Genomic DNA, 15,500 nt, shown 5'->3' on the forward strand with positions numbered 1-15,500 from the left:
CCAACTGACCGAGTGCTCAGTGAATACCTCAGGCAGCAGAAACCCAAGAAAGAGGAGGGAGACAAGGAACCATCATGGAAGGACAGGCCCCTGCACGGTATGTACCACCGGCAGATAGAGGAGGTGGCTGATATCCAGAAATCCTACCAGTGGCTGGACAAAGCTGGACTGAAAGACAGCACAGAGGCACTAATCATGGCAGCACAAGAACAAGCTCTGAGTACAAGATCCATAGAGGCTGGGGTCTATCACACCAGGCAAGACCCCAGGTGCAGGCTGTGTAAAGATGCCCCAGAGACAATCCAGCACATAACAGCAGGGTGCAAGATGCTAGCAGGCAAGGCATACATGGAACGCCATAACCAAGTGGCCGGCATAGTGTACAGGAACATCTGTGCCGAGTATAACCTGGAAGTCCCGAGGTCAAAATGGGAGATGCCCCCAGGGGTGGTGGAGAATGACCGAGCTAAGATCCTGTGGGACTTCCAGATACAGACGGACAAAATGGTGGTGGCTAACCAACCGGACATAGTGGTGGTAGACAAACAGAAGAAGACGGCCGTAGTGATCGATGTAGCGGTTCCGAATGACAGCAATATCAGGAAGAAGGAACACGAGAAGCTGGAGAAATACCAAGGGCTCAGAGAAGAGCTCGAGAGGATGTGGAGGGTGAAGGTAACAGTGGTCCCCGTGGTAATCGGAGCACTAGGTGCGGTGACTCCCAAGCTAGGCGAGTGGCTCCAGCAGATCCCGGGAATAACATCAGAGATCTCTGTCCAGAAGAGCGCAGTCCTGGGAACAGCTAAGATACTGCGCAGGACCCTCAAGCTCCCAGGCCTCTGGTAGAGGACCCGAGCTTGAAGGATAAACCGCCCACAGGGGCGTGCTGGGTGTTTTTTTTTTTAAATAAATAAATAAATAAATAAATAAATATATATATATATATATATATATATATATATATATATATATATATATATATATATATATATATATATATATACATACATACATACATACACATACATATACACACACACATATACATATATATACACATATACATAAATGGATTCCCAAGGTATATGGTCTGACACAGTTACCTCGTACCTAATAGTCATGTTTGCTAAAGCTGCATGTCCATCAGCTGTACAGATACAGTGGTCCAGCCATGATGTACTATGCCAGGCTTCACTTATGTATGTATAGCTATCTGCAGGCAGTAACACTTTGGTAGACAAAAATTATATTAGATATTATATTAGAATTATCCTAATATAATATCTAATATAATTTTAATATAGTTCAACAAATAAAGTTCCAAACAAAATCTAGGTAAATTCATACTTTTATTTATTTATTTTTTACCATACTGATAAAGTTTATAGTTAAGGTTGGACCAGGTGACCCCAAATCCTCCCTTAGTTATGCTGCAGTAGGCCTAGGCTGCTGGTGAAGTTTTCCATGATCTTTGTGTTTCTTTGCGCCACTTTATATTTAATCATTAGTTATTATTAGGCTTTTGTGAAGGACTGTGGTTGTCCCCTCCCTAAGCCTGGTTCTGATTTCTTCCTGTTAAAAGGGAGTTTTTCCTCCCCACAGTTGTAGAGTGCTTTCTCACAGGAGGTCGTTTGATTGCTGGGGTTTTCATTGTACTAATAGAGCTGACTGTTTTTATGATTTGGTGCTATATGAAGAAAAAAATAATTATTTAACTGTTTGAACTATCATTTTAAGAAAAAAAACAGTAGCTCATTTTAAATTTAATGGCAGCAACATGCCAACTGCTTTGCAACTAGGTTTGTTAAAGCATGTATCCCATCTGTGTATGCCAATCAAGCAGTAGTGTAGAAAAGGTCACAATAGCAAGTCTTTTCCAAAAGGTGTGAAACATCCACAAATTGTATGGGTACAATGCACAGACACACATATCTACTAATTACTGATAAGTAACAATCTGAAAAAAAAAAAAACACTAGGAATTCACAAACCAAAACTGAATCACAAACTTGTTGCATGGCTGGAAATTACCGAGGTTATGTTCAATTACTCCAGTTAGTGGAAATGAGATCTAACAGACCCTGAAGCTATAAAAACCTGTATCAGAGCAGTCAAAGCAAAAATGACCTAAAAGAAAATTAACTACCATACAGATGTTATAAAGGGGGAAACTATACATAGAAGTTAAAAGTTGGGCCTCTATCTTTAAGAGTCTGTAGGGACTGACTTGATTATGAAATCAGCTTCCCAGTTGGCTTCATTTGGTTTTTTAAATATATCATTGTACTTGATGAACTCTCACCTTTGTTCTTTGCTGAGGCAAAGCTTTGGTTGCACTTTCAGAACATAATATAGCAAAATTTCATTTTTTTTTAAATTGTACATCAGCCCTCCCCACTAAAAAGCATAAAAATAGATCTGAAACAAATAAACTAAACCAGCACCAGCAAAGAAATTTCTGTTAGGTCGAATATTTCTTTGTTGTAACAATGATTCTTGGCAATAAATCTTATGCTGTTGGAAAGCCTGTTTATTTCCCCTTAGATGATACAACATTAAACCCTTGACATTTCTCTGTCAATGCCAAACAGTTTATTTTGCCATTGACTGCTGTTTGGTGTGATTTACTGGATTGGGTGATTGAAGTCTGAAGAAACAAATCAAATTATCCAAATCAGTCAAGGGTAGTATGTTTACAGCAGACACCAACTGAACACTATAGCAAGGTCCATGTTCACAGATGCCGCTATTTGTAGGTACACACCTGATTTCACCTGAAGTTCAAAACAAGAATCAGTAGCACAATAAGCTGTTTGGCACTCACAGAGACAATTTGGTTGGTTTTTCAAGGGCACAACCCACATACTCAACTCTGCATTGTATTTTTCTTACAAATGTGGCAAAATTTAATGGGAAATAAATATGCTTATCAAACTATATAAGATTTATTGCCAAGAAGCATTGTTCCAACAAAGAAATAACCGGCCAAACATACGCTTCCTTACTTTTTATACAGTTTATACGCTGTATTTAAGCACTGGAAAGAAAATGACTACAAAAAAGGACAATGCTTCTACATTTTGCAAAACAAGAATAAAGCAGTACAACTTATTATCACCTTAATTTGATGCCACTCCCTGTTATCACTCTCCTAATCATACTCTACTTCCTCAAATATTAATGAATGAAGGTTCAGCTCTTAGAAAGCTGAATCCGGTCACATTATGCAGATCTGAGCACGTCTCTCCGAAGACAAAAGAGCACATGGCTGAAACCACGGGGAACATGCAACTCATAAACAAGGTTAAAAGGGGTTAACAATTGGTGTGAAGTGTTCTTCGAGATAGATCCGTCGTTCATTATGCCTCATTTTTAAGCCAGTCAGTATCAGTTTTTATCTCCAAGGGTCATGTGGAAGAATGAATATACATTAAGAGCTTGTCCCAAATGTGCATGTAGTTATAGGAACTTGTTGGGGCAACAGTACTTTTTTCTTTCCTAAACTTACATTAAATTGTCAAAGTATACAAGGTCTAACAGCATGGGAAGGGAGATGGAAAGAAGTGAATAATTAAACTTCCTTTTTAATGTTTAATCTTGGTGATTAATGTCAGTGGAAAAACCTATTTGGCCTTACACCCGAGGGGAATACTTATGAGCTTTGAGCTTGTAGTTATATGATTACATTTATGGGCATGGTGCTAATCTTAACGTGTGCGAAGCTTGAGGCGCCAAGGTAGTGAAGCAGCACGAGAGGCTGAACAGTTCTTCAGCTTAACTGTGAACCCCTGACAACTCCAGTTGCCCTGTGACCTCCACTATTGCCTATTTTCTTTAGTTTCTTACTATTATTTGTCAAAAATGAATGAAATGCTATAGTTCAGCACGTTCTCTCTCACTGAAGTGAAGAGTTCTCAACCTTTCCTTGAACTTTTCTCAGCACTTTACTTACCAGCCGTAGTCGTGAGGACATCCGTAGTGTTTCTGAGCCCCATGAAGTCAAACTGGTAAAGCCTCCAGTATTTCTGATCAGATGTCTCCACTGAGTTTCGCTTCCATTTGTACACAATCTCATCTCGTGGGTAGCCGTCTAGAAACCACATGGAGAATTTGGTGTAAATGAAAGAATATGAAAGGGAGAGAAAGGTAGAAATAAAAGTTGAAATAAAGAATACAGAAAAGATTGTTGCAACAATGCAGTTTTTATTTTATGCCTAAATTATATATGTTATATACAGCCAGTTTTTGTTAGTAGTTGAGTGGACTGCAGACCAACTGAACAACTTGTTTCCTTGAAATCTATTATGTACAACCATAGTGAACAAATTCTCTTGAATTATTTACTGTAGTTTTCATCTTAACCTCTTAAAGTAACATACATCCGATGGCAGTGTTGGGAAGGTTACTTTTAAAATGTATTCCACTACAGATTACATGCCCCAAAATGTATTTTGTAACGTATTCCGTTAGTAACGTATTCTGAATACTTTGGATTACCTATTATATTATCATGCTTTTTACAACTACATGAATGTGAATTATTACTTTTACTGAAGGTTACTCGCCATACCAATACCGACTAGATTTTTAAATCTTAATATAAAATGAGTAACAGTAGGGTGGACATTAGGTAAGGCTGCATTTTTTGCAGCGATCTCATATAGAAAACTGTTTCATGCGTATATAAAACAGGTCTGCGGCTCCGAACCGTAGTAAAGGGACCTCTGGCTAATACGTCGGGTTCTGTGTTGGGCTCGTAGCTGAAAACTAGCTTTAATTTGTTATCTGGGTCAGCTTTGCTAGCGAGAGACAGAGAGAGGCGTTGAAAGGCTGTTTCAACAGAACTTATTGTTTCGGAGAAAAACACGAAAAAACTGTACAGTCGAGTCTTAATAGCTTACTTACAACTGGGCTCGTCAGGCACTCTTTTTGGCTGCAGTGGTTATTATTATATTTACATGCTTCCAGCTCCCGTTTCTGCTCGGTGACAGCTCGTACTTTTCCTTTTTCTCCCTCCCTCGCTCACAGACACATAACGGGTAAGGCAGTCCATTCTCCCTGCAGCACGGACTACACTGCCCATGAGGCTACATTCTTAGGGCGATGCCTATAACACTCTGCCTATTGCCTTCATATTAAATTATTTTTGTGAATAATTTTTTTAAAATATTTCTTCACGTCATTATGCGGCCGCAAGTATATGGCGTTATTTTTGTGAATATTACAAAAATACATTTTTTTGCATGCAGCAATGAGTTTTGTTCACTCAAATTTAGCTTTTCTTCGCTCAAAATAAATTTCTCCTCATAACGCACCTGCAAATCTGTTTTTACGTGTGCTCAAATTTTTTTTTACGTGCGCTCAGAATAGTGGCACAAAAATAACGCCATACAAGTAGGGGTGACATGGGCCGCGAGATTGAGATACAGGCATTAGAGCCTCTTAATGCGCGTTTTGTTTGGGGCATGGAAACCAAAAATAGAGAGGGCATAGCCGAACATATGAAACAGGAAAAAACCACCATGTAATCCCTTTATTTCAGCAAAGTAACTGTTTTCTGAATACCACCTTTTTAAATGGTAACTGTAACGGAATACAGTTACGCATATTTTGTATTTTAAATACGTAACGGTGTTCTGACAAACCATCCTACTTTGGCAAAACGTCCTACCATAAGTAGTTTATGCACATTTCTGCTGTCACAGAGTAACTCCAGCACCAATTTAAGTAGGTATGACGGTTTGCCACTTAACTTTGCCCATTAAAGTATGCTTGTAGGTAACATTCACAAAGATAGCATGGTTTGGCACTTAATCTTACCCGTCAGAGTATGTTTCTAGCTCTTATTAAGAAAGGCAGGATGATTTGCCACTTAATTTTAGCTGTTAAAGTATGCTTCTAGCTCAGATTAACAAAAGTAGGACAATTTGCCACTTAATTTTAGCTGTTTAAGTATGCTTGTAGGTGACATTCACAAAGGTAGGATGGTTTGGCAGTTAATTTAACCCATCAGAGTATTTTTCTAGCTAATATTCACAAAGGTAGGACGGTTCGCCACTTAATTTCGTGTTGTGCGCATGCGCAGAAACAACAGGTAGGATGGTTTGCCAGGTAGGATGGATTCCCAGAACAACAGCGGTACATGTAATCCGTTACTCCCCAACACTGTCTGATGGCCAGTAAACGGTTTACTGGTAGGGCTAGGGTGTTGTTGAGTCTCATGGTAAACAACACAGTTCCAGAAAACAGAAGTCATCTATCAAATCATCTCTCTAAGATGCAATTTGGGCATTATAAGATAGTCATTTGGGAATACCAAATAGGTAAAAATTACATATTATGGGTAGAAATGAACCTAGCCCAAGCCTAACTTTACATGGGTCACAGGCAACCTAGCAGATGATGGGGTTAGCGCATGCTTTGAGTCACGAACCCGGTATTTTTTAGGGTACCAAACAAATTCCATTGTTATTATAATAGCGAGAAATTGATTCAAATTAAATAAGTTGCTGCCAAACTTTGCTATTGGAGCATATTTGGGTTGAGCTGCTGTTGCCTAAAGAGTAGTGCTGTTACGTTACAAGAAAAGAAAATTTGGTTACATTAGAAAACTTACTACTGTTGCAGCTCTTGTTTTGTTACAGCTGTTCGCGCACCTATCGTGGCGTTGGCAGTATGGCTGTGTTTCTACAATAATTTCAATGATACATCCATACAGTGGCTCAGAGGTATAGCGGTTCAGAGTTTGGTTATTTATTTATTTTTTTTTTCAAACTATTGAAAACATGTGACTTTCTGAAGAAAACTTTAAAAAGAAGGTTTTTTATTTCCTGTTTAAATTCTACTGCTTATACCGGCACTGATGTGGAGGTTTTGAATTTGTGGGGACACTAGTCGTTCAAGAGAATGCTAAAGTGAGTCTGCCTCTCAGAAAGTGTTTTTTGGGGGAAGTGTTTTCCAAAATGCAAACTGTCCAAGTGAATACATTTTATAATCTAAGGGAAACACCTTGTCCAAAGAAAAATGTTTTATATTGTGAGTTGTTTAAAATAATTAAGAAGTGTGGCATTATTTTGTTAGAGACCATTATAAATTCTGTTCTATGCCCTCACCAATAGGTGGCCAGCAGTCTGGATCTGGACCCAGACACCATTCTTTATGTAGCCACACATCTTACTAGATTTTGACTGACTGTTTCTATCTATTAGTTTCTTTCAAAACTCAAAAGAGGCAACTGGGGACCTGGTACATGTTAAAGGGTAATGGTAAAAAGACAGCCTCTAGGCTACTTTTAAAGAAAAAGATAATAGAAGTGGCTTGCCTTTTTCTTAATAAAAATCGATTTTTCTTTTAATGTAGCGTGTTGTCAGATATGTGTTTCTGTTACAAGCCCATTGTTCCACTTCAGTGACATGTAAAAGTGCTTTTTCCATGGAGTGCTTACAAGGAGAATGGCCTGCTCAAAAGGCTTTAAAGCTGGAGCAACTATGTTCTGTACTAATTCTGGAGATGTTCAACCTTAAAATGGCACAGTTTCACATGCAGGGTATTGCTCGGGGGTAGACATTAGACACAAGCACTAGCAAGCACATTGGGAATTGAATTTTCTTGAAAGCTAATACATCAACAACACTGGTGTCTCCTTGTAAGTAAAAGAAAAAAAGCTGAGCTCAATTGACAAGTTGAACCAGTTTGACATGCAAAAATGAGTGACAGCAGTAATGAGCAAGTGGCAAGGCTTGTCGTGCCCTGTACTGGCAACCAGACTAATTATGTAAATGGTCTAATTTAGAGGATAGCCATCTATAACCAAGAGGAGCAATCACCATGATGCAAGAGGGATGTAGTTGGCAAATATTATTGCCATCATATTTCTCTTGGTGTGTGTTTTACAGTTATCTTTTCTGCAGACAGGCATTGTGTTGCCAGTGTATCTCCATAGCTACAAGAGCCTTCATGCTTTTAAAAGCCCCCTGAAGCCACATGTTCTTTCACAATCTTATAAATTACAGCTGTCTCTGGCCTTGATTCTAATATTCTCCCTTCCAACTCTCCAAACAAAGAAGACAAGAGAGGCCTTCTTCTGCCACATCCCTCTAAACAAAGCCAGTTAATTAAATTTGATTTCTTCTAGCTTTTTTATATAATGCAAGCTAATAGAAGACATTATTCCTCTTTTTCAACAAGCCCGTGGTCCTGAATCACAACCACTTAAAGGATTAAGAAGTTCAGTATACACATATATACATATAAATAGACTAAGTTATTTTAAGAAGAAAGGACTTTCTGTCCAAAAGTAAGAGTTTACTGTGCTTAGTAACGATTAGCTGACTGAAAAAGCGAAGGAAAAGAAAAGAAAGAGCCTGCAAGCACATTGTACAGAAGGTCAGACGAGGTTCATTTCCAGCGTCAGCTGCTTAGGGAATATGCTTAAACTCTAAGCACTGGATTGCATCCCTTGTTCGTCACAGTGACACCCAAAGGTTTGACATTTTAGATGAGCTTTTCAAAATGAAAACAAGAACACAAAACCTGAGCGACATGAATGCTCAGCCACGACTGAACATGAACCTTTGTGGGGGTTTCAAGTACTGTAAAAACCCCTGTGGCAGCCATGATGGAGGTCTTGTGCTTTCTTTTTTTGAGCATGATGGAGTGAGGACTGCTGATTGCATCTTTTAATGCATGACTAGTCTGTTTCAACAGCACTGAGATACACTGATGTTTCTTGATTGTTACACACTAGCAGGACAGCTTTAGGGATGGCAATGTCAGTTTGTTGGTCAGTGAAGGTCCTACACCCCTTGTCAGAACTGAAATATCTCGAAAAAACTGGAACCCAGAGGATAAATGCTTTGGAATTTGGAAAGTTTCTTGACTTTATATGTAACACCACTGTCAGATTGACACTTTTTGGCTTTTACCAAAATATCTGAACAATTAGTGGATGAAATACTCGAGCCAAGAGGAATTCACAGCTCTTCTGCCATGCCAATGTAAGTTCAACATTTTATGGAATCAAAGGGTTCTGTTAGAAGTGAAGCATGCAATCATTGTCCACAGAATCAAAATGATTTGAAGCTTTACTCTTTTTTCTCTTCCACTATGCAGCTGACCTTTGTGTTTTTGAACAAAATGCCCTCAAAAATACTGGATTTCATACAGCTTATTACAGACAGTCATGTTCTCCTCAATTCACAATAACAATCATCTCAACGTTCTTCTTATTGTAAGGTAAAGACCCCACGATAATGGAGACAAAAACCAACAATCAGCCCAAGCAAGTACTTGGTGACAGTGACAGTGGGAAGGAAAAAACTCCCTTTTAGCAGGAAAGAACCTCTCAGGCAGAACCAGGCTCCGCCGGTCAATGGCAATAGCAATAAATGGTAGTAAGTTCAGTGACTGGCCTCTTAAATATGTTAAAGTTGTGCCACGACAAATGCCCGCAAACTAATTAAATCCCCATCATTTCTTTGAAGTGCTGATTGTCAAATGTTACAGCGATAACACAGCTATAGAAAATGCATTACCATTTAGCCTGAAGCACTATGTGGCCTCTCACAGGAGGTCTTGTTTTAATTTACAGTGCAGACTTTGTAAGGTTACTTAAACCTGGCACTGAATATGTAACATGTTTTTTCTGACTCTTATTCATGGCCAGCATTTTGTGACACATATTCCATTTCTCATATTTAATGATGCATGCTTTTGAAATGTAAATATCCTCCATAGGTTGCACCACACTAGGTATTTTTAAAGAAAATGATTGAAGCACAGCTCTGATGTGGAGAGCTGCATGAGTGCAAAGTGCCTGTAATGATGGCTTGTTAGTTTTATCGTTTGCTACCTATTATACTGAGATCGCCATTTAACAGAAATCACTACCATAAAGAGACTAGAGTAACAAAGAAAGATAGAGCAGCTTAAAAGCATCTTTGAAACAAGGTGAAGCCACTAATTCAAAACATGTTTTCAAGGTGTCGGATTGCTTGCATAATGCCTGTCAGGAATACAGCTGCTATCGAAAAATACTCTGAATTAATAAGTGAAATTAGTGAGGCCATGAACGCATCCATCAAGAATATTATGTTCCATCTCAATATATGAAACTGATTGCAGCCGTAATGGGGAGGTTTCTAATTTGCTTCATGATGAAGAGAGAACATTTTAAAAGCCTTGAACATTAGACTTTGACGGTATTATAACACATCAGCTGCTGCGTGCCTTGAGTGGTAACACAGAAATGTAGTTGGATGTTACTGCACACTAGAAGGCTGCACGCGATTGGACAGAGCTGAAAAATGAGGGACAATTATGGCTTCATTTTCAGATGTCATTCTAGTGTTCAATGACTGGTTCTGGCCCTCTCTCTCTCTGTCTATCCTCCTGCTCCCCTACAGCAGCGCTTCATATCGTGGACCATCTGCCGTGGAATATGCCACTTATAGGCTGGCAACTCATCTATGCGTAACAGAAGGAGACGACCTGAGAGAAACACTTGCTGCTCAGTTGTACTGCACCGTTAAGACTGATGGAAATTGGCTTTTTTGGAGCCTTGAAATGGATAAACAGGTTATCAAAAACACATGTGCAGAGATGGATGCTGTCTCCAGAATAGGGGACATTCAAATAAATAAATATAAAATAAGAATTTCTTGAAATTCATTCTATGACAGATACAAATGTAGTTTCTGTTGCTCCATAAAGGGAACCTATCGTGCTAATTCCCAGCCACAAATTTTTATTCTAGAGGTGAGTCACAGATAAACTGTAAGAAATGAACAGGAGATTCATAGTTCAAAATAACCTTTATCTTACACTATTCTATTCCCCCTCCCTTTAAGCCAATGTTCCATTTGTTTACACAGGGGTTGTGCAGGGGTAATTCAGCTTCAGTGGCTAAATTAAAACTGTTTTTCCTTCCCACCTTTGCCAAATTGCCTGGTCATAGAGGGTTGTCTCATTGTAGGTTTTTCTCTGTATTGTTGTATTATTGTCTTTACCTTACAATATTAAGCACCTGACTGTTGTTGTAAATTGGTCCTATATACACTACCAGTCAAAGGTTTGGGCACACTTTCTCATTTCATGTTTTTTCATTGTTATTACTACTTTCTATATTGTAGTTACATACTGAAGGCATCAAATATATGAAACAAGATACATGGAATTATGTAGCAAAGAAAGAAATGATAAATAACTCTGAATGTGTCTTATATTTTAGATTCCTCAAAGTAGCCACCCTTTGCTTTGTTGACAGGGCTGCAAACCCTTGGCCTTCTCTCATTGAGTTTCATGATGCAGTCACCTGAAATGGTTTTCACTTCACAGGTGTGTCTTGTCAGGGTTTATTTGTGGAGTTTCCTGCCGTCTTAATGGGGTTGGGACCATCAGTTGTGTTGTGCAGAAGTCAGGTTGGTACACAGCTGACAGCCCTATTTGAAAACTGTTAGAATTCATATTATGGCAAGAACCAATCTGCTAAGTATAGAGAAACAACAGTCCATCGATACTTTAAGAGCTGAAGGTCAGTCAGTCAGTTCTGAAAATTACTAAAACTTTGACTGTGTCCTCAAGTGCAGACCCCAAAACCATAAAGCATTGTGACAAAACTGGCTCACATGAGGACCGCCCCAGGAAAGGAAGACCAAGAGTCACCTCTGCTGCTGAAACATCTCTACATCAACTGTTTTGAGAAGACTGCGCGAATCAGGCCTTTATGGTCAAATAGCTGCTAAGAAATCACGACCAAGGAAAAGCAACAAGCAGAAGAGTGTTTGGGCCAAGAAACACGAGGAATGGACATTAGACCAGTGGAAATCTGTGCTTTGGTCTGATGAGTCCAGATTTTAGATTGTTGGTCTTCCACTCGCCGTGTCTTTTTGAGACACAGAAAAGGTGAACGGATGGTCTCTCTACATGCATGGTTCCCACCGTGAAGCATGGCAGAGGAGGTGTGATGGTGTGGGGGTGCTTTGCTGGTGACACTGTTGGGGACACTACCACAGCATCCTTTAGTCGAGGTTTACCTGTTCACCAAATTTCCTGAAATTCAACTCAGATGGGTTTGCCTGATGTTGCTGACAGATGTCATTCTCTTTGATGGAGGATAAATGTCCAACCACATGGACCTTGGAAAAAAGGGTTATTTACTGTGAAACCTTTCACTAAGAGAAGAGACATAATGGAAGCCAATTTACGGTCAATAGCTCTTTCAGTAACTGCAGTACTGTTTCATCACACACTGAACAAATTCTATATATGTTGGAAAATGGAATTGGATTATCTGAACTCAATGCTGGGTGGAGGTTTAATAATGGGCGCTGACAAATACTGCCATTTGTAGCTGCACTGGGTAATGATTATTATGTAAAATAAATCAGAGAAAGATTTCTGGGCCAACAGAATGACCTGTCAAACATAATCGAATGTGATTTTTATCTTTTCGATGATGGGCTTGCTAATGAGATGCAGGGGAGACTAATTTCATGGCAGCAAAAGAGCTTCTTGCATTGCTTTTATTGACTTGATTTTCTTTTATGATATTTGGGGAGTTTCTGACTATGTAAAGGAACAGTCAAAAAATCTGGAAAAAGTGTTCCTTCGCTCGATTGAGATAAAAAAAAAAAAGATTTAGTATTTTTACCTAATTAATTCTAAATCTTGTTTCAAAGGTTTCCTTCCAAAATAATGACTTTTGTGATTCAAAATAACAAACACCTGCATGGACTGCATGGAGATATTGTGCCAGAAAATTACATAACTATGATGTTTTTGAGCTGATGTTAATGCCACAGGATGGCAGAACTCTGCAATTACTGAGTCAGCAGAGTGTTGGCAACTTTTACGTTACTTTCATGGCTGTGTCTTTGTGGTTTGCTTTGCAGTAATACAATGCTTCCACTTTGTAATAGGCGAATAATTTTGTCCATATGGAATACGTAGAGCTCTGGTCAATATCCACTTCAAGGTCTCCTGCACATCTCGACTGCTTCCAACATCCTGAGTAGTTTTTGATTTTGTACTGGTCTAGTCCGGGAGCTGTGTTTCACTGCCCCACCGATTAATTTAAGTCAACAGCTGTACTTATACTGCTACACTATCATCATTGCATTCATTTCATCCAATTACTAATTGGTACGTTATTTTTATGTGTATATATATATATATATATATATACACACACGTGTATAGATATATACACGTGTATAGACATACATAGACAGACAGAGCGACAGACAGAGCGACAGACAGAGCGACAGACAGAGCGATAGAGCTTATGGCAATATTCTGGGATTTTAAACAGCTTTATAACATTACTGAAGACTCTTGTTTTACTTTGAATTATGGTTCAAATTGTATATAATTTAAAAAAATACTTTTAAAAATAACATACTCTAGAAATAATGCAACCCTGGAAGACTGTAACTCGAGCAGCAGAGCAGCTTCACTGCAAACAGACCACTGAATTAAAAAAGAGGATATTTGCTGAGGATTAGCAGCCCCCCTTTTTCAGCCACTAAACAATAAAACTGGGTTTGTCCTTGTTTACTAAGGGACTGCATGGAGATATTGTGCCAGAAAATCTGCACCTCCTCCCTTGCATTTGCATTTTCAGGTGTTTAGTGCTTTTCAGCTTGGCGGGTGGGCAGGGTGGTAGGGACACGAGGTGCTTTTGTCTGTGAGGGGTACTGTGAGAGAAACGCAAATAAAAATTTGTTTTACATGTTACAACTGTGGACCACTGGATACTACTATCACATTTTCTTTTCTTTTATCTGGTTTCTGATGGTCAGTTGTATATTTCCAGATTTTAAATGGCGTACAGCAGGTCCAGTGCCATGTGGCTGAAGCTGCCAACAATGATAATTTTTTTCATGACGTTGTAAGACGCTTTGAAACCCTGAAAAGCAACCTTGAACATATGATTTGTACAAGCCTGTGCTCAATAATCCATTTCAGACATGTTTTCCCTTATTTGATACTACTGAAAACCGATATCCCTAATATGATCATCTCATGAAAACATCCACTACACTGTAAAAAGTAATCACTCACTGTCCAAATCAATGAATTCAGGTGTTCCAGTCACTTGCACAGGTGTATAAAATAAAGCACCTAGGCATGCAAACTACTTCTACAAACATCTGTTAAAGAATGGGTCACTCTCAGGCATTTAGTGTTTTCCAGCGTGGTACCGTGATAGGATGCCATTTATCCAACAAATCCAGTATTGTAATTTCCTTGCTACTAAATATTCAGCAATCAACTGCTATTTGTATTCTAACAATGTGGAAGCAACAGCTCACTTTCAAATACTGGACCACATCAAGATTTGAGCTGGCTGGCCAACAAGTTTTCATCGTGATGGGTAAAAAAAATGCTGGTTTTTTTGCCAGATGCATCTTTTGTCTCCATATTACACACAAGGTGTTCTTTGGCAACGTCGCTCTGACACACCAGATGCAGTAATATCGACTGCTGAGAGATAACAGTTTCCAAGGCAGGATATCCTCTTTGCATCTTGCAGACACCACTGTATTTTGTCACTTTCTAACAATTTTACACTTTCTAACAATTTTCTCATTTGTCTTCTACTTTCACTTGCTGTTAAGCTTAGTTATTAAAAACTACTTGGTTGGGTTTAGACACAAGGATATTTTGAGGGTCAGGACTTTAACGTTTTACATTCTATCATCCACTTTGTACTTTTCCTGCATCAGTTTATGGTGGAGATACAAATAATGCATGAAGTTCTTAGGTGTCAACTTTAATTTAATATTATCCCTGTTGAATCAACATACAGACACTCAGGATCTACTCTGCTGTTCTTTTGGTTACTTGATTCCAGATAAGATTCAGTCTAACAACCTAACACCTTTAGTTTGTTTGGGGCGGCTATGGCTCAGGTGATAGTGCGGGTCATCTACCAGTTGGAAGGTTGGTGGAGCGACCCCCAGTGCTTCTTGTCCTTGTGTGAAAGTATCCTTGAATAAGATATTTAAACCTGAATTGCTGATACATTGATTTGAGTGTGAAAGTTAGATATAAAAGTGCTTAGATAAAAGCACTGCATGTGTGTGACTGGGTGAATGAGACTCTCTTTGAGCTTTTTGAGTGCTCAAAATTGAGTAGAAAGATACTTTGGGTGTACCCATCCATTTGCTGAAGTAACTTGCTTAAGTGTGGATGTAGGACTTCTAAATCCATTTATGTATTTTATAACTCCTAGACTTCAGTAACTAAGGTGACTTTCACTATGATTTGACTGTGGAAACTTTTTGCACATTCAAACAATGTTGTACATGGTTTCATAGTGTGGTGGTTTACACATTCACCTAACAAGCAAAAAATCCCTGGTTTGATCCTGGAAAGAGACACAAATCCCTTTAGGGTTGTGTAAGGGGATCTGCCAAATCAAACACATGGAACTACCCACTGTGAATCAATTCAATTTTATTTATACAGTCGCCTCAAGGCCCTTTATATTGCAAGGT

General features: G+C 38.9%; 1 protein-coding gene across 2 annotated transcripts in view; it reads right to left on the bottom strand.

Moving 5' to 3' along the window:
• The window catches only part of LOC146608620 (gamma-aminobutyric acid receptor subunit gamma-3-like), a 179,810-nt gene that overhangs the window by 41,532 nt on the left and 122,778 nt on the right, over positions 1 to 15,500 (bottom strand). For both annotated transcript variants that reach the window (XM_085348963.1, XM_085348962.1), the window contains exon 7: positions 3,953 to 4,090. In XM_085348963.1, coding sequence (XP_085205089.1) covers positions 3,953 to 4,090 — 138 coding nt within the window. The remainder of the gene's footprint in view (positions 1 to 3,952; positions 4,091 to 15,500) is intronic.

This window comes from Diplotaxodon limnothrissa, linkage group LG23 (genome assembly GCF_057381915.1).
Source record: "Diplotaxodon limnothrissa isolate DT_005_m linkage group LG23, D_limnothrissa_male_GT1.1, whole genome shotgun sequence".
Classification (NCBI taxonomy): domain Eukaryota; kingdom Metazoa; phylum Chordata; class Actinopteri; order Cichliformes; family Cichlidae; genus Diplotaxodon; species Diplotaxodon limnothrissa.